The sequence below is a fragment of the Apis florea genome, unplaced genomic scaffold, assembly GCF_048593485.1.
Source record: "Apis florea isolate Af1SG1 unplaced genomic scaffold, ASM4859348v1 contig_3794_pilon, whole genome shotgun sequence".
NCBI lineage: Eukaryota > Metazoa > Arthropoda > Insecta > Hymenoptera > Apidae > Apis > Apis florea.
The window spans coordinates 722,377-746,473 of NW_028256857.1; the positions used below are offsets into that span (position 1 = coordinate 722,377).

A 24,097-nucleotide genomic window follows, 5' to 3' on the forward strand; every position below is an offset into this window, starting at 1 on the left:
TTTTTAATAAGAAATAACATAAACATATTTTTGTTTATAAATATGCAGATATTTATTCTTTTAATGAACATAAAAAATCTATTTTTAATCAATAACTTAATTATTATTGTTGTATAATTATATTGTAAATAGCAAAATGTATTAATTAATAATTAATTAAGAAATTAAATTAATATATAACATTATATAATTACATTATAATTAACATTATAATTAGCATATATTATATTAAATGTTAAAATATATAATAAAATTAATCAAAATAACTTTACACATTATTCTTATTTAACTCTTATAAATTATTATAGATATAATTTCACTCCAAGCAAATATAATTTTCTTTGATAATAAATTTTAAGAATTAAATTCAAAAATCATTTATTTGATATATTATTTAATTAATTTATATTATATATATAATTTATAATATATAATATATTTATATATTTACATTTTTTTATAATATATTTATTATAATATAATATAATTTATATTATAATATAACATATAATCTTCTCTACATTTCTTACTATAAGTTAAAAAATATTTTTTGTATAAAGAATTTTAATATTATCACTAACTGTATATATATATTGTAAAGTAACATTTTTCTTTATAAAGATTGTTGTAGTAATATATATATTTATTTATTTATTTATTTATTTTTTATATGTGTATTATGCAATTTAATTACATAATTAAATCATTATTATAAAATGATAAAATGATATTTATTATTAAATATTATCATGGATATATATCTAATGATATTAAAATGAAACTTATATAATTAATAATTAATTTAATTCAGTAATTTAATTATTTAAATTTTCTTTAAATAAATTGAATCAAAGTAAGTAATTAATTAAAAAATTGTAATTATTTACATTAAGAAAGATTGTTCCGATGACTTTAACTACGAACTGTACTCTGAGTAATTTCCAGAAAGTTTTAGCCGTTGCTCATTATTTTCTTACAAAGTTATTATTAAAAATATTAAAAATAATTATTAAAAATAGAACATTTTCGAAGCGAATATTTTAATATCATTAATATCGATTAACTGAAATAAGATTTAGGTAATATTACGTTGAGTTAGATTTAAAATTCATATGATATGTTTGTAATAATAATCATTGTGGATATATTTCAATTTTCATTATTTCTAATTATAAGCATCAATATCTAAATTTATGACTTGATCAAAATTAAAAATATAATAAATATACTCGTCTCTTTCTTAATATATTAATCTCCTTATTCATGTGGAAAATATCAAGTTTTTAATAATTAATAATTTTTTAAGAGATAAGGAGCGATAGAATTTGCTCGAAACAATGTCTGACAATATGTCAAGATTGAGATCATCAGAACAATTTCTCCTAATATAAATATTTATCAAAAAATTTTATAAATTTAAAAAAATATATCGAAACTTTAGTAAAAATATTTATAGAAAAACATATGATAAATATATATGAATTAGCTAAAATAATCGGAAAATAATGAATTTTTGTCTGTATCTGTATCTGAAATTAAAAATATAATAATAAAATGAAACAAAGTCATCAAAATGAAATAAATGAAGCTATCAGAATGAAACAAATGAAAAATGAAAGTACAATTTAATTTTAATATATCATATTTATTTTTCAACATAATTTTTCAAATTTCAAAGTCATAAGGCTATCAAGATTTGTATGAGTATATAATATTACATTTTCGAATTTGCTTGAAATAATATTATTGAAACTGTATAACAAACTTATTTATATTTAACATATTTATAAAGATACTATTATAAACAATGTTCTCGCACAAAATCATATCTTTCTTTGTGAAAATACAGACAAAAATTCATTATTTTTCAGCCGACTTTTGCCTACGCAATATTAATAAAAAGAATTTTTTTATTTTTTAAAATGAAATATTATTAATGAAATATTAAATGCATTATTGGAAAAATTTATTGAAAAAATATATTATTTTTTTTAATAAATTTTTTTTATATTATATTGAAAAAATATATTATCTAATAATATATAATAAATAAAATTATAAAATACATAAAATTTAATGAAACTTATTGATTTTATAAATTTTTTTTAAAACTGTTACAATTAAAGATATATTAAAATAAATAATAAAATCTATATAGAGATGCCAAAAAAATGGGAAAACATCAATATATTGATATTGACCAATTACTATCAAGCTTAATCAATATATGTTATTCTTTTTTCTATTTTTTTAAAAACAAAATTTTCTAAAAATTTTAACTAAATTTTTATAAAATTTAATTTCTGAAATAGTTATATTCATTTATATAGTTGCATAAAAATTTTATTCATTTAAAATCTAGTATTTTTCTATATTTAAAATATATGCTTTAAAAATATATATTTAGCATCGTCAAACAAATTCTTTGAGAAAATGAACTTTTTGATAACACTACACTAATATGATAATGACGACTGATATTTTTGAATCACTTTATTTTTTCTCAAATTTGTTTAAGATTTAAGTAAAAAAAATGGTATATATATATATTTTTTTTTCTTTAATGAAAAAAATATATAATTGTAAATTGTAGATTATCAAAAACATAAAAATCTAACAGAAAAAAAGATATATCAATTTCTAAATATCAATAGTAAAAATATCGATGTTTTCAAAACATTCGTGTTTGATATTTAAAAAATATAGGATAATGTTACGTGTTCAATTGTATTATTTTTGAAAGAAGTATTTAAAGAATCCTTAGAATTATAAATATTTTTTATAAACATTTTGACGAGATTGGAATGTGTTTAGGACTTGAGACGACATTTTCCAGCCAATCTTAATAGCAATCATTCTAAATTCAAGAAAATTTATTAAAAATATTCACGGATCAATTTTCTGGAAACAACGGCATAGTCTAATTCTAGGAATTGATTGGAGATGTCATATGCAAGGGTCATTGCCCGTTTATGTGCCCCACTAAGGATCCTCTGAAAAAGAAATTAGAACGTGTTGAACTATTAAACTATTAAAAAAAACTTATTGCGAAGCTTCAAATTATATATTCGAATTGAACATTTCGGATTGAGAGAACAATTCTAACTTTTGAATTATTAGAATATTTTTAAACTCTTGAATTTTTTTAACCTCGAATTAATTGAATTCTTACAATTTTATGAATTCATATATTCAATGACAAACTTTATTCATATACACTTTGTTTTTGATCGTTTAAAGTAAAAGTTTGTTAATAACAAAATTTTATAATAAATCAATTTCGTTATTATATATCATAAATCCACGAACAGATTGGAACTAATTATCATTAATTATCATAATTATCACTATTTATCATATTCTTAAATATATATATAGTTTGAAATTTTAAATTCTTTTAAAGAATATTAAAAATGATTCGTAAAGGTAATACTGCAGTTTCATCACTTGAACATATAATCAATGATTTTTCTTCATTCACGATAGACTTCAGAAGTATAATGTCCAAAGGAAGAAGATGAGTGGCCATGGCAAGAAACCTGAACATGGAATATATAATGTTTTAATTTCGTGGAAAATCTGATGATGTAATTTCAAGAGTAGAGCGACGCCCAGCAATTGTTTCAACCGGCTTTCATTCTTGCATTATTCATGGATTCTTTTCTTTTTTCCTCGTCTACGAGAGAAGAACCACCTAACTTTTCTTCCTTTTTTTAATTCTTTCTTCCTTCCTCTGATTCTTACTCTTTTTCCAATTCTCTCTATCCTTTTCCATCTATCTACTTATCTATCTTTGTTCTCTTCCTCTTTTGTTTTTCATCATTTCTCTGCATTTCTTCACCGTTCGCATCTTATTTTCTATGTCTTTGTTGTTCTCTCTTTCTCTCTCTCTCTTGTTTTTTTCATTTCTCTACTCTTTCACATTCCCAAATCCAAATCTATCCATTTTCGTCTTTCTTATAGTTCAGATATTCTTTGCTATAGATAGAAGGTTAGAAATGCTCATGGCAAACAGCAATGTTTGCCCCACTGTGAAACCTTCTGTCATTGTACCCTTATTTTCTTTCTTTTGCGGCCGAGAACAGCTTGAAGGCATAGAAAAAAGACAGTTAAGAAAATCGATCGAGGCACTGGAAAAACGATAGAGTTCCTTCCTCGAATTATGAAAAGTGATGTCTCGTTAAACTCTCCTTAGGGGCAAAAAAAAAGTACGCTCTCGTTCCAACTTTCGAGCCTCGCTGCTACGTGATCCCGCAATTGAATCTGTCTATTATAGGATTCAAAGATAATAGAAATCGTCCAAAAAATAAGAGATATATCAATTGAAAATTTGTATGTATGCATCTTTAAAGAGATTAGGGAATCAAATTTAATTATCACTGATTAATTTAATTTAACATGTTATAAGATTATTCTTTTACCAATAAAAATCATTATTTTCGTATGATAGTGATAATGATATAAAATCTATATATAACAATAAAGAGAAAGAAAGGATTTAAAATATAAAAACTTACTGGAAATTTATAGATTAGAAAGATAGATTTTTATAGGATATTATGATATAAATTAATATAATATTCATAATTTTTAAAATTAATATCTTTATCTATTTTGCTTTTACTTTCTAATGTATTCTAATGTAATTCAAACTATAATATAATATGTATTGTAATGTATATTGTATTATATATATTGTATAATTTATTTTTTCTCCTCAATTTAAATTTCTTTTACAAATGAAGCATTTAAAAGTAATAATGAAAATAAAAAAAGTTTATTTATAATATAAAAAAATATAATATAAAAAAGTTTATTAATAATATAAAAAACAAAAAACCAATTATTTTAATTATTATACATTCATATTAAATATTGTAATACAACTTATTTATCACAAAATATTATGATTATGATTTATCAAAAAATTTTCACAAAAGACAATAAATGTATCGAAAAACTTATTTATTTAATATAAAAACAATAATATAATAATAAAAACAAATTTAAAATTGATTCTAATTATTGGATTGTTTAAAAAAACTAAAAGTATTAAATTTATTTTTAAATTAACTGTAACTTTCAATAATATAAACGTTTCTTATAATTTACATTCTTCATTTAATATAACAACATAAAATAACAAACTGTGTTATTTATGTTATTTCTAAAACATCATTTGTCGAGCATTTTTTAAACTTTATGATAAGATTTTCAAACAATATCATACAAAATTCAGAATCAAAAATTTGAAACATTATTTTCAAAATTAAAAAAAAAGTTTTAAATTTTTAATAGAAATAATATCTAATTAAAATTTAGAAATTAGTTCGTTATAGTAATGTTAATTTATCATGCAATAAAAAGTCAGAAGTGATATGAATCAATCGAAGCATCAATATAAAACTTGAGTAATTTATATTTTAAGTGTAATAAAATTAGTGTGAATCAACTTTGATAATTAATTAATTATATAATATATATATATATATATATTATATATTAATTATATAAAATTATATATAAATAATATTATAATTATTATATTTTATTATATAATATATATATTTAATTAGCTAATTTTTATAAATTATTATAACTATAAATAATTATTATTATATAATATAATGAGAATTTAACATTGACACAATTTACCAATGAGCGACTCTAAAGAAGACTCGATACTCTTTTGTTATTGAAAATTAAGATAATGAATAGATTGTATCAAAATTAATGTTCTAAAATAGGTTAGATAAAATAGTTTAAATTATACTTCAAAAGAAAATCATGAGAGAAACTAAGATTTAAAATAATTTGAGTTCATATTTTATCATTATAATATCCATAAAATTAAATTAAAATAAATATAGTTTTATTTTCAAAGATTAAGTTATGATTGAAAATTACAATTATTTGTTGTTTTTTAAATAATGTAACGCAACAACTATATTGTTCTAATATACATATTGTTGATCTAAAAAGTGAATCGTAAAGCTAAGATTTGATATTTTGAATATATTCTTCTTCTTTATTTTTCTATATTTCATATCTATCTTCTTTCATATTCTTTTGAAAGAATATTCAGAGTTACTTTTAATATTATCATTATCGAATATTAATTAACTTCGACGATCACAAATACATTCCGTCAAGATCTTAACAAAGACAAACTTTCTTCGAAAGAATCATAAACGAATCCGATTAACGAATTGGCGAAAATATAGAAAAGGATTTTTAATAAAACATGAACGCTAATACGTACAAACTTAAAAAACTATTTTCTTTCAAGAGGTCTCGAACAAAGGATTTCTTTTGCTCGTGACCAACATTAATAAAATGCTAATATCACGATGTAATATTAAGCCGATATTGAATAAGTATTAAACATGCAGCCACTGTTGGATGATGAAATTGAAATTCTTTGGAAATATCCCGACTTTTTGTGAAAATTATACAAATCTTGGAAAAGGTTAAAGTGTCCTTCTCGAAACTTTCGAAATCTTATACATATTTTCAATAAGACTATAATAAGATACTTTACATTTTACGAATATAAAAGAAACAACTTTTATGTAAGTAAAAATACATTGTTCAAAAACATATTTCAAGAAAAAGAAACTATTAATCTAATAATAAATTATATAATTAAAAAAAAAAATTAGAATTGCTTTTGCAATATTTATCAAAGTTATTTATAATTATCTATAATCACAGATAGATTATGGTGATAATTTATTACTTTCCATAATTCTTACAAAGCGATGCATTTTGTTCCAATCGTTGCAGAAAGTATGGCTAAACTACAATGGCTAAACTTTATTTTAAAAATCAACAATTTTTGTATTTATTTTTGTATCGTTTGCTAATATAAATAAAATTAATAAATATATATTTAAATAAAAAATAATTTATTGTGGCGCCCTCCTACTTTCATTTATAATACTTCTGTTCAATGAAAAGTTTAAGAGTTGATAATAAACAAATCAATATAGTGATGATAATTATTGAAAATAATTATCTTGATAGTATATATATTATAAAAACTTATATCCCAAATCATAACAAAATATATATTAATAACGAAAATCGTATAATAAAAATATGTTAAAAATACGTAAAAATCACAGACAAATTTTGTGATAAGATTAATTGTATAAACGAGATCTGATTTGTTATAATTATAAGTACAAAAATATATCAATAAAAAAATAGACTACAATCGAATTGTAAATGATAAATGAAATTAATTACATATTATATTAATTTATTTAGATATGAAATGGAGATTAGAAATAAATAAATAGATCTAGAATATGAAGATAAACGGAGATTTGTTAACTAGATTACAAAATTTTAATGGCAGTAATGTTTTTTTGAAAAAACATATATTCAGATTTTTTCTTTTAGATTATCACGTTCTCGAATTTGAGCTGTGTCATAAAATTCAAACTGGCTGGTATATATATAATATGTGGATAAATATATATATATATGATTTTATCGATTTTTAATCCACATATTACTTTTGACCATGTATGATTAGGCATCGTAAAACACGCAAATTTCTTTCTTAAGCTTTGCTTCTATTCATAATTATTCCTAGTCTTTTAATCTCGCTCTATGCTTCAATCTTCGCTTATTTATTCTTAACCGCAAAACAGTTATGCTATATTACTAATACAAAATATTTGTTTCAACGATAACCTCTATTAATTTTCAGAAAATTATTTCAGTAAAAACATAAATTTAGCATAAATTATTATTAATAGAAAAAAGTCCTTTACGATAATAGGAAAAAGTTTCATGCCAATTGTATAACGATAAAAAATAACTTACTCTTTGAATAAGTTTATTAAGTATTATACATATAAATAACTTTCATAATTGATTATATCCATTCTATTGCGTTATAACATATTTTAAGAGCATATATTAATAGCTATAAAATATTAATTTATAATATTTAAAATAATTATTCGGGATAGACAGATCCTCATTGATTTTGATAATTTTGGATATATTATAGAAATAATATTTTGAATAATTTTTTTTCTTTATATGTTGCTTTCATTTAGTCTTAATTTTTCAATTTGTAAAAAAGATTGCTACTATATTGCATATAATTTCTCTTATATATATATATATATATATATCCATGGCTCTATGTGCGTATACAATCACCACTTATTCTTTGTTGATCTAAACGATATAACAGCAAACAATTAAAAGTAGACTATTAAATAAATAAACTATAAGTAATAAATAAATAAATCTATAAATAAATAAATAAATAAACTCAAAAATTTACTTGCTTATGAATTATAATGAACTTAAAATCCAATGCTGAATTTGGGTATTTCTTCGGATTCGCAAAATAAAAAAATAAAATGTAGAACAATTTTTGAACGATCGAAATTACAATTATCAAAATTATAATGAATATCATTTTTAGTACTTATTGTTATAATTTCAATCATCCAAGAGTTGTTTTATATTTTATTTTTACATTCCATAGATTCAAAGAAAATATCTTAGCATTAAATTTAAGTCCATCATAATCCATAAAGAAATAATTTTTTAATTGATCTATCTGTTATATTTTGAACGCTATATAATATTTTATAGAAATAATAAAAATAATAGATTGTGAAAAATCATAAGCTTATATCTACATAACCATAAATATATATGTATAAAAATATGAAATATTAACTATTTTCTCGCAAATATTTCAAAAATTAAATTCGAATTGGAATATATAATATATAAAGAAAAAAAATTATTCAAAATTTTATCCTATCCTATTCCAAATAATTATTAATATATTTTAATATATATTTTACTAGAATATTAAAGCTACATTAATTTTATATATGAATATAAATGAAAATTAATATAAAACGTTAAATATGAAATATTAGATATAGAAACTTTGGATAATTCACACTTTAAAAGATTACAAAAAATAATCCATTAAAATTTTTATAAATATTATTCGACATCAGAAAAATCATACTCTCTCATGATATCAGAACTTTTCAATTAAATTTTTAGGAAAATAAATTGCAAATACTTGCTAGATATTAAGATAATAAAATAGTTGTTGTATTAAGATAAAATGATATCATAGAATAACATGCGGGAATTGCAGGATTTTTGTTACTTCAACTATGAAAAAAAATGAATAATACAATACCAATAAGCACATAGGAAATCTACATTATAAAATACTGTTTCTAAGTACTACTTATTAGCTTAAGTGATGCTAGCAGATTTCATTTGGTTAAAAATTTTTATCTTTTTTCTGTATCAATGATTTTGAAATTCTATATTAACTTTCATAAGAAAGATTGAATGGGTGCAGCAAAAAACATACCACAATCAAAATACAGAAAATAAACCTAAAATCTTACAGAATTTTTTATTTCATATTGTAAAATACTGATTGCTTAAAAGAAGTGTTAAATAGTATACTATGATTTAAAATAGCAAATACAAAAATTATATTTAGTACAACCATATTATACAAATTAGAAAAAAAAAATGAAAAGAAAAATATAAGTACAGATATTTTTTTCCAAAAGAAGTAACTTGTTCAGGATAAATTTTTTCTTACTAAGTAGATATATTAATTTGATAATATTATTATTAATATCTAATTTCTAAAAAATTGAATTTTATTTTTTATGAAAAATAATTTTTTTGATTTTTAATAAATTAAAGAAATAAATTTTTTTAACTTCTCTATTATAATATATGCAAGCACAATTTCTGAATTTTTTTAAAAATTATACGTAAAAGATAAATAGATTTAATATAAAAATTTCTTAATAACTTTATTTAATCATAAAATATAGAATATGCTATATAAATAATTTTAGCAAAGAATATATATATATATATATATATATATATATATATATATATATATATATATGTAGAAATTATTACATATATAATATATATTATACTTATACTATACTACAACATATATTTATTACATATAATATTTTTTTTATTAGTTTTTTAATCTTTTTTTTAAATTTCAATTCAAAAGCCTTGATTTCGGTATTGCCAATAATTACCTGTACAAAAAAATATGAATTAGTTCCAATATTTTAAGATGCATACATATAATTAAAAGATATATGTATTATTCTCAGAAGTAGCAAATTCAAAATCATGGCATTCATAGATCTTGGTGAATAAATCATCATAATAATTGAAATAAAAATTATTTAATTTTTTCATAAAAAATTAATAAATTTATTACCTTTCTTAAGAAACATTAATTTTATTCTTCAGATTCAAGTACCTACAAAAAACAAAATACAAATTATATTAATGTATTTCTTTATTTTTTTAGTAACGAATTTAAAAAAAATCAGTTAGCAAATACTATAACTAATCATAGCACTCATAGATTGGTGGTTAATAATTTCATCATCAATATATTAATAATAAATAAGATAAATATTAATAGGATACTTACATTTTATTGTAGCATCTTCTGGAGGTAATTGTCATATAAAACTGAAATTTTATTTTTCATTTAATAACAATTATATTCTAATCTGTATAAAACAATATTTATATATATATATATATATATATATATATATATATATATATATATATATATCTATAGATTTCAGATAGCAAATACTAGACTAATCATAGCACTCATTGATCTTGGTGGTTTATAATTTCATCATTAATAAATATAATAAATAAATTAAATTTTTCTTTAATAATAATTATATTCTAATATATATAAAATAATATATATAATATATAATAAATAAATAAAATATTAATGCTTAATATACTTACATTTTATTGTAATATTCTTCTTTACATTAGTATTCAAACAATTGATATATGAACCTAAAATTTTTTTTTTAATAATTATATTTCAATATTAAATATGAAATAAAATAAATAAAATAATATTTTTATTGTTCAGTTAGCAAATACTATTAATTAATCATAGCACTCATAGATCTTGGTGGTTAATAATTTCATCATCAATATATTAATAATAAATAAGATAAATATTAATACTAGGATACTTACACTTTATTGAGACATTCTTCTGGAGATAATTGTCATATAAAGCTGAAATTTTATTTTCCATTTAATAACAATTATATTCTAATCTGTATAAAACAATATTTTTATATATATATATATAGATTTCAGATAGCAAATACTAGACTAATCATAGCACTCATTGATCTTGGTGGTTTATAATTTCATCATTAATAAATATAATAAATAAATTAAATTTTTAATAATAATTATATTCTTATATAAAATAATATATATAATATATAATAAATAAATAAAATATTAATGCTTAATATACTTACATTTTATTGTAATATTCTTCTTTACATTAGTATTCAAACAATTGATATATGAACCTAAAATTTTTTTTTTAATAATTATATTTCAATATTAAATATGAAATAAAATAAATAAAATAATATTTTTATTGTTCAGTTAGCAAATACTATTAATTAATCATAGCACTCATAGATCTTGGTGGTTAATAATTTCATCAATTTTTGATTCATAATAAATCAGTTAAATACTATTATTTAATATATTTACATTATTACATTTACTTTATCATAATTTTACAAAATTAGTATTTTAATTTTTAATAATTTAATCTTTTATAATCTTTTATAGAAATATTTTATTTAATATATTTTAATTTATATAGATTTCAGTTAGTAGATATTAATATATTTGCATAATAAATATAATAAATAATCTTAACATTTATAGATCTTAATGGATAAAAATAATTGATAATAATTATGTATAAAATAATTCATTAAAATGATAAAATAAATATAAAATGATAAAATAATTATAATTTATTATAAGAAAATTAACAAATATAAATATACTTACATAAAAATAATGATTTTTTTCCAACATCCATTTATGAATGCTGAAATCAAAAATATAACTATTATTTATATGCATCCTTAAAATAATTAAATAATTAGATAACTTACCTTTTATATATATATACTTATACATAATTACTTTATACAATCTTTTTTTTTTTAGGACTTTTAAAATAAATATATTAGATATAATTGCAAAGAAGAAATATTAATTAATATTAAAGCTTTTAGTAAAAATAGTAATTTAATTAAATAAATTAATTTATTTAATATATAATAATATATATAAGAAAAAATTTCAGAATTGATAAACAATTAATAAATCTTTTTTGCAATATATATCACATCTGTAAATTTACATTAAAATGTATATTTATTAATATACAAATTAATCAGCCTTTTTTGTTGTTCGAGTCTTCTTAGCAGGTAAAGGCTTTTGGGAGCGCAACACAGCACTAGCACGACGTAATGCAGCCTAAAAATAATTCATTTGTATCATATTGATAAATTTTTTAAATCTTAATCACAGACAAATTTCATCTTATATTTCAAATAAATCTACCTTAGTAAGATCTACACGATATTTATTTTTTGTAAGCAATCTTTTTAATTTATATAAAGAACGACGAGCTCCAGCTTTCATTGTGCATCGAACTGTAGCTTTTGCAGGCTTATTCATAGCTTTAGCTTTTTTATAAACTACTGTAAATCCTTTCTTATCAGATGTATCAACAATACCAACACTTTTTCTATGAATCAAACCAGAATAACGGTAACTACTCAAATTCGTCAAATTGTTAGATTCCTAAAATTTTATATCACATATCAATATATATTGTAATAATATAAATAATATAATATAATATAAATTGATAAAAGAAGATTGATAAAATAATAACTATAAAAATATATAAAGAATAAATAATTTTAATAAAACATGTTGTACAAACCGTTGAAAATGGTTTGTTAATGTTGCGTTTTTTTAAGAGAAACGCATTATTGTTACGGATAATCATCCAATTTAAATGGGACGACATGATGAATTATCTGAAAACATATTAAGAAAATTTTTATAATAATATAGTAATTCTATTTATATAAATATATAAATTTGAAAATTAATAACTATATATTAATAACTATTAACTTATATAACCTATATATAAATTATTAAACAAAGAATTATTTATTCAAATTATTAAGTCTTTAAATTATTTTTAGAGAAATAATTCATAATTATACTTTATTAAACTATATAATAAATAAAAAATATAATATTTAATATTATAAACGAGAAACATTCACTCACCACGTGTATAGCTAACGAAAAGAAATCAGAAAGGTATATTTAAGATGGCGTAAAATGAATGGCAATTCAGAAAATTTATAAATATCCCTATATGACATATAGATCAAAACGTGATAAAATTTCTTTTAAAATATGATTTGAATGAATACGATTAATAAGATAATTGATTTATTTAAAAATAATTATTTAGTTTATATTATAGTAGTCTTAAATCCTATAATAATAAAATTCTATGTTCTATATTATAAGAATTGTAATTACAATATTAATTATAATTAATTTTTTTTTCTTATTACATTTATTGAAATGGTAATTCATTGAACATACTCATTATTTCATTCGTATCATATTCTTCTTTTTTTCTTTCTTTAATTTCATCAAATACATTTCGTAAATCTTGAGGAATATAAATCGAAATGTCATTCAAATATAAAGGATCATTTTGGGGTAATTTTTGCAAAGTTGCCCACCTTATTGCAACATTTTTAAACATACACTTTCTAAATATCATACAATGTATGTGTCGCAGTTTTTCATATTTTATTCTCATAAATCCTAACTTACTTAAAACATATCTCCATGATTTTATTATCTTAGCATTTGCACCAACATGTTTTGAGTCAGGACTTATAATAAAAAGAATACCACCAGTTTGCAATAAATCATAAGCTTTTTTACAACATATGTATCTTTGTTTTGGACAGGGTAAATATTCCAAAAATAAGGAAAATACAACTACTTGAAAATTTTTTTCAGGCAATTGTAAAACTTGATATTTATCATTAGAAATTAATGTTTCTCGTCCAATTTGAACATTTAAAAAGTCACAACGTAAAACTTTTTCTGGTATATCATTCAAATCTATTGCAAATACATCAAACATATCTAAAATCCCAAATGGATTATAACAACTGCCTACATCTAACAATGATATTTTTTCAACTAATTTTTCATTATTCTTGTCAAAATATTCAGATGTTTGAATTTTCTTATTTTTAATATTTACATTATAATTTATAGGGATTTCAGAGTCTACATAATATTTATCTATTTTCTGTTTTATATTTTCTTCTTTCAAATCATATTTCTGTCTTCCACCATTTAAAAAATATTCTTCACATTGAGTTTTAATCCATTCTATTCTTGAATATGTTGAATTTTTGGTATTCAAGTTATTTTCCATCCAATATGTAGTTGCCAATTTTTGCATAGAAAAAGCATATTTCTAAAATATTTATCCATGAAATTCTATAGTCTTTTATGAATATTATTTTTATATTATCTTATTAATCAATAAATAATATTTGAAAACGAATCAAACCTGTAAAATATCTTTACGACAAATATGACGTTTCCACGCAATTTCAGGACCGCAATTCTGAGCTTCTTGTCGCAACGTGGCATGTGTATTTTTAATAATATCTGATAAATATTTTTGTTCTTCTGTTGCCATTTGAATTTTTACATTAATATTATTTAAGCATAACACAATATAATATTTCGCAAAAATAAATTATTTCTTTAAATTCGTAAAATAAATAGATATATATACGTCAAGGATTCTTGTTACTTTAACCTAATATCCATTTTTGACATTTCATTTAATTCTTGTCGTTAACCCCCATGATCAAAACAATGGCGGGTTCTGCATTAAGACGATTAATGGCAGAATATAAACGTGAGAATTAAATTTAATTTATTGCAATTCACACTTTATTATAAATATTATGTAAAATTGCTTCTTTTATTATTTTTTTGTCTAATTTTAAATAATAATATAATGAATACTATATAATTTATAGAGTTAACCTTAAATCCACCTGAAGGTATTATCGCTGGTCCAATAAATGAAGAAAATTTTTTCGAATGGGAAGCCTTAATCACGTATGTATTTTAACAAAATATATAATTTTATTATTTTTTAATTATTAATTTTTTATTTATGATAATTTGTTTATATATATATATATTATATATAAAATATTTATCTGATATATATTTTTATTTTTTCTAATTTTAATTAAAAATTTATATATTATAATATTTGTTTATAGTGGACCAGAAGGAACATGTTTTGAAGGTGGAGTTTTTCCAGCAAAATTGATATTTCCACCGGATTATCCATTAAGTCCACCAAAAATGCAATTTACTTGTGAAATGTTTCATCCAAATAGTAAGATTTGTTTTTATTAAAACATTGATTTATGTTTATTTTTTATTGTCTCTCAAAAATTTTGAATTTATATTTCTTCAGTCTATGCAGATGGCAGAGTATGTATAAGTATATTACATGCACCTGGTGATGATCCCATGGGTTATGAAAGTAGTGCAGAAAGATGGAGTCCAGTTCAAAGTGTAGAAAAAATATTATTAAGTGTGGTAAGTATGTTAGCAGAGCCAAATGATGAAAGTGGTGCAAATGTTGATGCTGCTAAAATGTGGAGAGAAGATCGCTCAGAATTTGAAAGAATCGCTCAAAAATTAGTTAGGAAAACTCTTGGCATTCCACCTTAAATTAAAATGTTTAGTGTTTAATTGAAAACAAAATTGTGTAATTAAAATGTCATATGATTCAGTGCAAATATATTGTCTTTGAATTAAAATTTTATCAAAATGTGATATATATTTAAAAAAATGTTTTACAATCATGTGTAACAGTGGTAAAGTGTATTTAATTAAAAAAAAAATTAATAACTCAATTTATTAGTCTTAAAAAATGTATTTTATTTTCAACATTACAGTACAAACATGGGTAATCAAATACATATGTATTTGTTTATATTTAGAATATCTTTAACGATAATAAAAGTAATAAAAAAAATTTTCTTTCTTGTGCTCATATGAAAAATTGTATGAAAAATTTCAATTGCAAAGTCATTTTATTTAAATTACAATTACGAAAATAGTATTAAATATTCAGTAGAAAAGTAATTTTCTATTTAATGATTTTATTATATTATCAAAAGAAGGAAGATAATATTTTAAATGAATACATAATAGTTTTAATATAATTTTAATAATTAGAATATAATAAAATTTGTACATTTAAAACTTATAGTAAAATTAATATTATTTTTACAAATTATAAAACTTATTTATAAAATTTATAAAATTTGTATATTTTCCTAAAATTTGAATTTAAAAATATAAAATTAAATAAACATATCTATTATTCAAATTTTATTTTTTTATATAGTACATTTATTTCAATGAATCGTTCACTTTTTTGTTGTGCATATTGAAAAACATACTTTATATTATCTTAAATATTTACAAAATTAAAAAATTTATAATAAATTTCTGATTATCATGCATCCTTCGCTCTAATGATCATTACACACATATACTTGATAAATTATATTAGACTAGAAAAAAATAAGTTAAAAAATATAAAATTGTAATTTAAATATAATTGTAACTTTTATTAAAATAACAAAGAGTTTACATATTTTTAAAAGTTTCTTGTATTAAATTTATGTTTGGATTATATCTTTGAAAAAGATAAAAAAATAAATGCAAGTATTTGGAAGTAAATTGATATTTATTAGTAAACAATACTGAACTCCAACTTAAAACGCAATGTTTATGACTAGCATTTGTCAGTTATTTATAATAAACAATAATAAAAAATTATTAATATATTAAAATCAAAGTACAACATTGCATCTTTAAAAAATAATTTATATAGAAATTTTTTTATTTATTTTTATAGAGTTCTTTTAAACTGAAAATATTTAATTTATATAAAAAGTGAACTTTATAAATATTGAATTTTTATATATATAAAATATTTAAAAGTTTCGTGTATTATTAATTTGACAGAATTCTTTAATTGAAAAATCAATGTTATACTTTGAATATAATTATAAACTTTGGCATTTAAGAAATAAATTATTGCTCTATGCCAAGTGCATTTATTTGTTTTTCTATAAATGTATAATTTATATATATATAACTATCTATAATAATTTTTTAATTAAATATTATATTGAATTATACATTTTTATAAAATTTAAAAACATTTTATTTAAAAGTATATTTTAATATTATTACGTTCTGAAAATGTATAGTTAATTATAAATTTTAATAGTAATAATAATATCACATTTCATTAGCAAAAATTAAAATTTTATATTTTATATATGCTATTATTAAGAACACATTATAGAAATATAAAGCTATTAATCAATGTCACACATATTTATCACATAAAAAAAAGATTTCATGAACATATTTATCATTTAATAACACTTGGCATAGAATTTTTGTATTTTTTTCTTAATAATGATGTTAATAATAATGAAACATAATTAAATAAAGCATTGATATTTTTCAGTAATGCTAATTTTTTCACAAGAATACATATGTGCAACTTATATTAATGTAAAATACATTTGTTATAAAATGGTACTAATTCTGCTCTATATACCTCCCTCTGTGGCTGAGGTATTATGGTGCTTTTAACCATTAATTATACGCACATGCTTCACATACGTTTAAATTTATCCTTAGACATAGTCTTTTCCTTAGACAATCTGTTTATAGTAATTGTATTGCAAAATCTACCACGTGAATATTGAGTATAAAATTTGTTTATTTAGTACTGCAAAGTTCATGAAAGTGCAACCAAAAATTTCTGAGCAATATATAATGTATATGTGGCCTTTACTATTCCATGATTTATGAAGCTGCACAGGAAAAGCAATTTAAACGCAAAATAAAACAAAAATTTATTAATTAATTTGTCTAGTAACAGTCAGTACACATTTTGTATAAAAACTTCCTCCATCCTTGAAAAATCTATCTTTATATCAATGCTTCATAGTGAGCTCTGTATAGCATTACAGAATACAAAATTTATCAAAGTAATGTCTCTGTTTCTGAAGATGAGATTCTACACATCTTCAGGAAAGAGACAAAAATAAAAATATATATTATTATAATTTACTAAATCTTATCTGAAGCTCCTTTCTACTTTTCAATTTGGTTAGTCGAAATTGTAAATTGAAAATTTTTCACTTGATTTATATTAATTCTTAGTATTAAGTTATAATCTAAAATTTATATAATGATACAAATAATATATATATAATTCAAGAATATAATAATATTTCGGCAATTTTATCCGAAATAGAAAAAAACATATATCCTCATAGATAGATAAAATTACAAAAAATTAAATACATATTATAAATTCGATTAAGTGCCTTGCACGATGTAATCTTGTTAAGTTTATCTGAGCACAAGAATAAACAGTGACTTTGATTACCTTCATTCAACTGTATAATTTAAGGAATCAGAATTCTATAATTTATAATTTTATATAGCACCAGTCGCTAATCAGTTATAACAAAGAATCTTTTACTCTCTCAAGGAGTAAATATTATTAGATCTTAGTTTAAAATTGGCTATAAAGAATGAAAATAAGTATAATATATTTAAAAAATTGCACATCATATATTAATTATCCTTTATAGACTTAAAGAATCACAAAATATATATATCTAATTTGCCAGATATTAATAAATTCCTGGCAATTTAATTATTCTATAAAATCAAGTAATATACATAAAATATTTACATTATAAAACAATCTGAAACAATGAAACAATGTTCCATCCAAAGATTATTTTTAAAAATGATTATAATAATTTGCAGAAAAATACGATTGATGCTTGAATGAAAATATTTATACTACATTGTTATGATTCCATTAATTCGTTGAATATTTTATCTAAGTTAATCAGTCTGTGGCAGCTACTTCTAAACTTAAAACATGATATAACAATATTAAACTGATTAGTATAGAAATTTTCTACAAATGACAGACATAATAACTGATTTTTATATATGCCAGATTACATTTTAATATAATATTAGCATTTTTTTCATAATTTCCTACAGCATTTTTTCATAATTTTTTGCATACGTGCATCATATTTATAATTAAAATTATTTATTGACTCTATATTAATCATCTAATAAAGTGGAACGTCAAATATAGGATGTAGATTATATTTATATTTTTTCCATTTATATTAAATTACAAAATTTTATAAAGAATAATAAAATAATTGAATAATCTCTGGCAAAAACGTGATTTATTAAATGAAAACTAATAAATAAAAAAATCAATAAAAAAATTATGATTTCAATGTCTGAATAAAAATAGTAATATAAGATATATGGCACGCAAGAAGGATTATTTAATCACTGTTTTGCATCATTATATATGAATATTATACATTCATTGCATCATATGAATTCGGTATATTAAAATTAATAACAGGAACTTATAAATAAAAATTATAATTAGTAACATAGAATTGTTTGACATATAAGTGCTCTTGAAATCATTTCATGATAAAATCAAAAAACTATAAATTTGAAAATCTAATATCAATTTATCTGTGCATTTTTATTTAATTATATAAATGAGAATTCTGATTGAAAATTATTTTTGAACAAATTTTATTTTTTGTTTTATAATTTATTTAGTACTCTTATGCAATTAACTATATTGTTCTATATAAGAACTGCATGGAACGGATTATTTTTCTTTTCAAAGAGATATTAATATTTTAAATTTTAAATTTAAATTATATAATAATAAAAATCAGTTATTCTCATATTTAATCATAATATTATTTAACAGAATCATATGAAACAAAATTGTGTAAAATTTTAAATTTTAAACCATACATTATAAATATTTGGCAAGTATTTCACAAAAATGAAGAACAAAAATTATATATTTGTACCTCACGATAGGCCTTGTGGTGTGAAACAAATCTTCTCTAATTCACCAGTTGAAGAACTAACAGGAGATTCAGCTCTATCATCTTGTTCAGCTAATTGCTCACTGTAGTAATGAGGCGTGCTCAGATAATCAATGAGCCGTCGAGGCAGAGGTAGAGTGGGAATAAGATCCCTGCGTACCATCTTCAAAATTACAAATCTGCATGTATGCTGTAAGCTTTGAACCTGCTTAAATCTTGACACTGGATGAAGAAGTTGCACACGCATTGGACCTAACACTGGCCGCCGATGAAGAAAAAACAAATATCGTCCACTACGCGAATGTTCTACCGCATTTTCAATAAAATCGACAATTGTATGAGATTTAAATTTTGTGCAACTTCCAAAGCTAAAATTACCTATATACATGACATATACATAAATATATTAAAATTGTTTAAAAAAATAAGAATTTTATAAAAAATAAAACTTACCCTGATCGTGCTCTATTCTTACATGTCGCACACAACTATTAAGTCTAAATGATAAGGAAAAAATATAATGATCATCACTACTATCTCGTACAATGAATGACCCATCTGGTTCATTAGACAGTATTTTCTCTGCAGCTTCACCAGATATTGGGCCCCAATACCATCCATACTATTTTAAATAAAATTTAATAAATATGATATTTTTTAATGTTACATATATTTTTATTATTTTCAGAAAGAAAATATAAATTATACGTACATCTTTTACTTTCTCAATACTAGCAGCAAAATCCATACTGGTATCTTCTGCTGGTTCATCCTCAACTTTTGATGCAGGTGGAGGTATTTGTGGTGGTATAGAAGTTGGACTTTCACATTTAGATACCATTGTTGTAAGTGCATCTTCTGCTTGTTCCACACCTCCCACATGCCCATTGCTTTTAGGCAATGGTGGTAATGCACGTTTAAAGAAAGGTAGTTTTTGTACAGAGGAATCTACCTCTGAGGTAGTATTATTATTATTAGCATGTTGGTCAGAATCAACGCTTTCTTCTTCTTCTACAATTTCACCCTGTACAATACTATTTCTCTTTTCTACGAAATGATCCGGAGAACCCAAACGCCTGAATCTAAAGATATTGCAAAGTGTTTGTTTCAAATTTAATGAAAAGTTTCGCTGACTCTTCTTAATCTTCTCTCTTTCAGAATCAACTTTTTCCTTATGTGATTCCTCTTTTACTTTTTTGTGTTTAATACTAACAAACGAATTTTTTTTATGCTTCTTAACATTACTATTATTATTATTGTTATTGTTGTTATTATTATTATTATTATTGTGAATCAGTCCATTGCTATTTTTGTTTGAAATAGGGGTATCCATTGCTGAATCTGTATGTGGATTACTATATCTATTATTATTATTTACACTAATACCTTTTGGCATTGCAAGGTGTACAGGTGTATGACTTATTGGAGCTTTATTATCGCGTTTAATTTTATTTTCACTAGAATCACTGGAGCTTGAATATAGTGTTTGCAAATATTGACGCACTTCATGTAAAGTCATATGAATTGGTTCACCAATATTATGCATGTGACCATTAGATGTTCGAGACGTATGTCGACCAGATGTACCTGGAACGCTATGACGCTTTCCATTTCCAGTTTCATTACAGCATACATCAGATAAAAGTCTCTGTGATTTAATAACATGAGTAATAGCACGAGGTTTTCCACAATAATGCCTTGCTTGCTGAATATGGGCTTCTAATTCACTCTGTGAACTAGCAGATACGTTTCTTCTTCTTTTACGATGATGTCTATGACGTTTAGGCCTTTGCGGTGTTCTAAGATCATGCAAAGGTCTAACTACATCTATTGGTACAGTATAAATGTCAGAATCAAAGGGCACATTGTACATATCACTAATCTCACTGGTCGTTAAAACATCATGTGACATAGCAGAGGTGATAAAACTGCTGTCATCCGCTTTATGACTCAGTCCTGAGGTATTTATTGAATTATGAGAACTGGATAAACGAGAAGAAGCTAATGAACATCGTGAATTTGGACGATTTAAAGTATTATATGGAGTAATTAAAGTAGTAGCTCCTTGGCATGATGAAGGTGTCAACAAATCTGTTGCCCAAAGACGTTTTGGATTGTATAAGCTACGAGTTACCACTGGTACATGATTTGTTGCAGGTGCTATTCTTCCTTCTGGCCATGATATTCTACAAGATATTATTAATGCTTCTTCAATCATTGACTGTACTAAATTTTCAGCATAATCATCTATTAATTGTGGAACTTTTTGTCTCATTAATTGTGCATAGCTAAGAATCGGTGCAGATGAAGATTCAGAATTAGGAGGAGAAGGACTATCTTGAAATTCTGGTGGAGGTTTAATAGCTACATCAACCACTTCAACTTCCAGTTTTCCATCAGTATCAGTCCATCCTGGTCCTTTTTTCAATGTATTAAAATTTTCACCACACATACCATCTGAATAATCAAAAGAATCTTGCGATAAAGATTTACTTTCTATATCGCTTTCTTGCATCTAAAACAAAAATTAATTAATTATTCACTCAATTCAAAAAATTTTTTATTTTTTTAAAATATTTAAGCATATTTAGTTGTAGAAATATCAATATTAATATTATTATTATTATAAATTATAATATTTATAATAATATATAATATTTATAATAATAATATAAATTAAATAATATAAATAATATAGTAATAAAATATACCTCGATTGCAAGATGAGCTCTAACTGAATCACTAGAAATGGACCCTCCAATTCCACTGCTACCAAGATCACTTAGAGGTCCAGTAGCGCTTAGTGAACAAGATGGTGGAGAGTCCATCTCAAATATTTATTTATTTATTAAAAGATTTATAGTAGCCAAAATTTTTGGAAATTCCACATTGTTCCCTATAATATTATAATGGTGTTTAATTGTTAAATATTAGTTAATTTTACTAATCTTTTTGACAAAATTAAAATTGATCTTCAATTATATTTCAGGAATTCTTACCTGAAAATAGCAATTACAAACAATATGCGAATGTTTCATGATCTTCATGTTTACATAAGTACTTGTACTTTTCATATGGTCCATTATGAATAAAAAACTGAAAAAATATTTAACAAAAATATATATTAAACTAATCTAAATTTATATTTATATAGTATATAACAGTCAGTATAACATCTGACATTATCTTTTTTCTATGATTTAAATATAATTATTATTATATATTATTATATATCTATTTTATATGATCACGTATGTTGTTAAATTATTTAAATAAAAATTTTAAAAATTTGTTAAGAATATTCTTTTGATAAAAATATATTTTACAAGTTTGTAATATATTTAACCTTCAATTATATACTATATAAATTTTTGTTTTAAAAATTAAATTACAAAATAAAAAGAATCGAAAAAGATATTCTTATGAAAAATATTAATACTGTCAAAAGATATATGACATAAAAAAACGATATGTCTTAATATCACTTCATAAAGAAATTTAAACTCATGTAGATATAATATGGACAAAAATCCAGGATATTCCTCTGTATGATTCATCTTTTAATTGTCTATTGTGCGAAATATTCGAAATATCTCAATCAAGATACATGCCATACAATGACCACTTTAATATCCCGGTAAGGTTGATGTTTGCGTCGTAGATAGTAGTTGACTACGTTTGACGTTTCGAAAGTTAAAAGTGAATTTTACGTACTTATGTTAGGTTACTTGCAACTCGATCACATTCACGTAATATTTGTCAATGAAATAGAGTATTAGAGAAACATTCATCGTTGTCACATAACGTCCGTTCTACAGACAAATCAATATTTAAAAGACAAACGCGAGTCCTTCACGTTAGTTTACTCCATGTCAGTTCCGTTCCCACATTCCGTCTGTCATGCTGAGGAAGAATTCTATTCGAGTACTTTCCGGGATCGACGATGTATTTCACAAAAGGAGGAACTATAGCCAATGTGATTGCACAATTCAAAATAGTTTTATGTACATAGTTATTCATTTTCAAATGACCAACATTCACAAATAAAATATTATAATTTTTTAAATGTAAATTAACATTGATTT

The 24,097-nt window shown here is 21.7% G+C and overlaps 4 protein-coding genes and 1 long non-coding RNA gene across 8 annotated transcripts; 1 reads left to right on the plus strand and 4 right to left on the minus strand.

The window, feature by feature from the left end:
* Window positions 1–9,817: 9,817 nt before the first annotated feature.
* On the minus strand, window positions 9,818–12,159 carry LOC147656332 (uncharacterized). Of its 2 annotated transcripts, XR_015294602.1 has the most exons (8): window positions 12,033–12,159; window positions 11,926–11,965; window positions 11,373–11,426; window positions 11,077–11,118; window positions 10,834–10,887; window positions 10,493–10,533; window positions 10,274–10,315; window positions 9,818–10,085 (listed from the first exon to the last, which is right to left on the minus strand). It is a non-coding gene; the product is annotated as an uncharacterized LOC147656332 (long non-coding RNA). The 2 variants fall into 2 exon arrangements; XR_015294601.1 differs by having other exon boundaries at window positions 11,926–12,050.
* Window positions 12,160–12,278: 119 nt separating this feature from the next.
* Window positions 12,279–14,870, minus strand: RpL28 (ribosomal protein L28). 2 transcript variants are annotated; one of them, XM_086915791.1, is made up of 4 exons: window positions 14,555–14,870; window positions 12,875–12,971; window positions 12,487–12,729; window positions 12,279–12,399 (listed from the first exon to the last, which is right to left on the minus strand). In XM_086915791.1, the coding sequence occupies exons 2-4, from the start codon at window positions 12,959–12,961 to the stop codon at window positions 12,313–12,315; spliced, it is 417 nt and encodes a 138-aa protein (XP_086771917.1). In that variant the 5' UTR covers window positions 12,962–12,971; window positions 14,555–14,870; the 3' UTR covers window positions 12,279–12,312. The 2 variants fall into 2 exon arrangements, with proteins under 2 accessions (XP_086771917.1, XP_031772394.1); XM_031916534.2 differs by lacking the exon at window positions 14,555–14,870 and adding an exon at window positions 13,234–14,458.
* Samtor (S-adenosylmethionine sensor upstream of TORC1) lies at window positions 13,385–14,880 on the minus strand. The gene is made up of 2 exons (XM_003693711.4): window positions 14,555–14,880; window positions 13,385–14,458 (listed from the first exon to the last, which is right to left on the minus strand). The coding sequence occupies exons 1-2, from the start codon at window positions 14,684–14,686 to the stop codon at window positions 13,532–13,534; spliced, it is 1,059 nt and encodes a 352-aa protein (XP_003693759.1). The 5' UTR covers window positions 14,687–14,880; the 3' UTR covers window positions 13,385–13,531.
* Ubc7 (ubiquitin conjugating enzyme 7) lies at window positions 14,559–15,836 on the plus strand. The gene is made up of 4 exons (XM_012486631.2): window positions 14,559–14,911; window positions 15,036–15,117; window positions 15,288–15,406; window positions 15,488–15,836. The coding sequence occupies exons 1-4, from the start codon at window positions 14,857–14,859 to the stop codon at window positions 15,745–15,747; spliced, it is 516 nt and encodes a 171-aa protein (XP_012342085.1). The 5' UTR covers window positions 14,559–14,856; the 3' UTR covers window positions 15,748–15,836.
* Window positions 15,837–19,234: 3,398 nt separating this feature from the next.
* On the minus strand, window positions 19,235–23,909 carry LOC100866731 (uncharacterized). Of its 2 annotated transcripts, none has more exons than XM_012486629.3 (6): window positions 23,727–23,909; window positions 23,012–23,108; window positions 22,724–22,908; window positions 20,725–22,527; window positions 20,466–20,634; window positions 19,235–20,390 (listed from the first exon to the last, which is right to left on the minus strand). In XM_012486629.3, exons 3-6 carry the CDS (start codon window positions 22,838–22,840, stop codon window positions 19,996–19,998), a joined length of 2,484 nt encoding a protein of 827 aa, XP_012342083.2. In that variant the 5' UTR covers window positions 22,841–22,908; window positions 23,012–23,108; window positions 23,727–23,909; the 3' UTR covers window positions 19,235–19,995. The 2 variants fall into 2 exon arrangements, with proteins under 2 accessions (XP_012342083.2, XP_086771915.1); XM_086915789.1 differs by lacking the exon at window positions 23,727–23,909 and adding an exon at window positions 23,624–23,691.
* Window positions 23,910–24,097: the final 188 nt, after the last annotated feature.

Excerpts from the sequence above, each read along its gene's own strand:
- RpL28 (XM_086915791.1), bottom strand. The coding sequence starts at position 12,961 with ATGTCGTCCCATTTAAATTGGATGATTATCCGTAACAATAATGCGTTT. Across the intron at positions 12,730-12,874 it reads TTAACAAACCATTTTCAACG|GAATCTAACAATTTGACGAA; the intron begins GTTTGTACAACA and ends ATAAAATTTTAG. Across the intron at positions 12,400-12,486 it reads ATCGTGTAGATCTTACTAAG|GCTGCATTACGTCGTGCTAG; the intron begins GTAGATTTATTT and ends AATTATTTTTAG.
- Samtor (XM_003693711.4), bottom strand. The coding sequence starts at position 14,686 with ATGGCAACAGAAGAACAAAAATATTTATCAGATATTATTAAAAATACA. Across the intron at positions 14,459-14,554 it reads GTCGTAAAGATATTTTACAG|AAATATGCTTTTTCTATGCA; the intron begins GTTTGATTCGTT and ends TAAATATTTTAG.
- Ubc7 (XM_012486631.2), top strand. The coding sequence starts at position 14,857 with ATGATCAAAACAATGGCGGGTTCTGCATTAAGACGATTAATGGCAGAA. Across the intron at positions 15,118-15,287 it reads GAATGGGAAGCCTTAATCAC|TGGACCAGAAGGAACATGTT; the intron begins GTATGTATTTTA and ends ATTTGTTTATAG. Across the intron at positions 15,407-15,487 it reads TGAAATGTTTCATCCAAATA|TCTATGCAGATGGCAGAGTA; the intron begins GTAAGATTTGTT and ends ATATTTCTTCAG.
- LOC100866731 (XM_012486629.3), bottom strand. The coding sequence starts at position 22,840 with ATGGACTCTCCACCATCTTGTTCACTAAGCGCTACTGGACCTCTAAGT. Across the intron at positions 22,528-22,723 it reads GAGCTCATCTTGCAATCGAG|ATGCAAGAAAGCGATATAGA; the intron begins GTATATTTTATT and ends TTTTTGTTTTAG. Across the intron at positions 20,635-20,724 it reads GTATTGAGAAAGTAAAAGAT|TATGGATGGTATTGGGGCCC; the intron begins GTACGTATAATT and ends TATTTAAAATAG.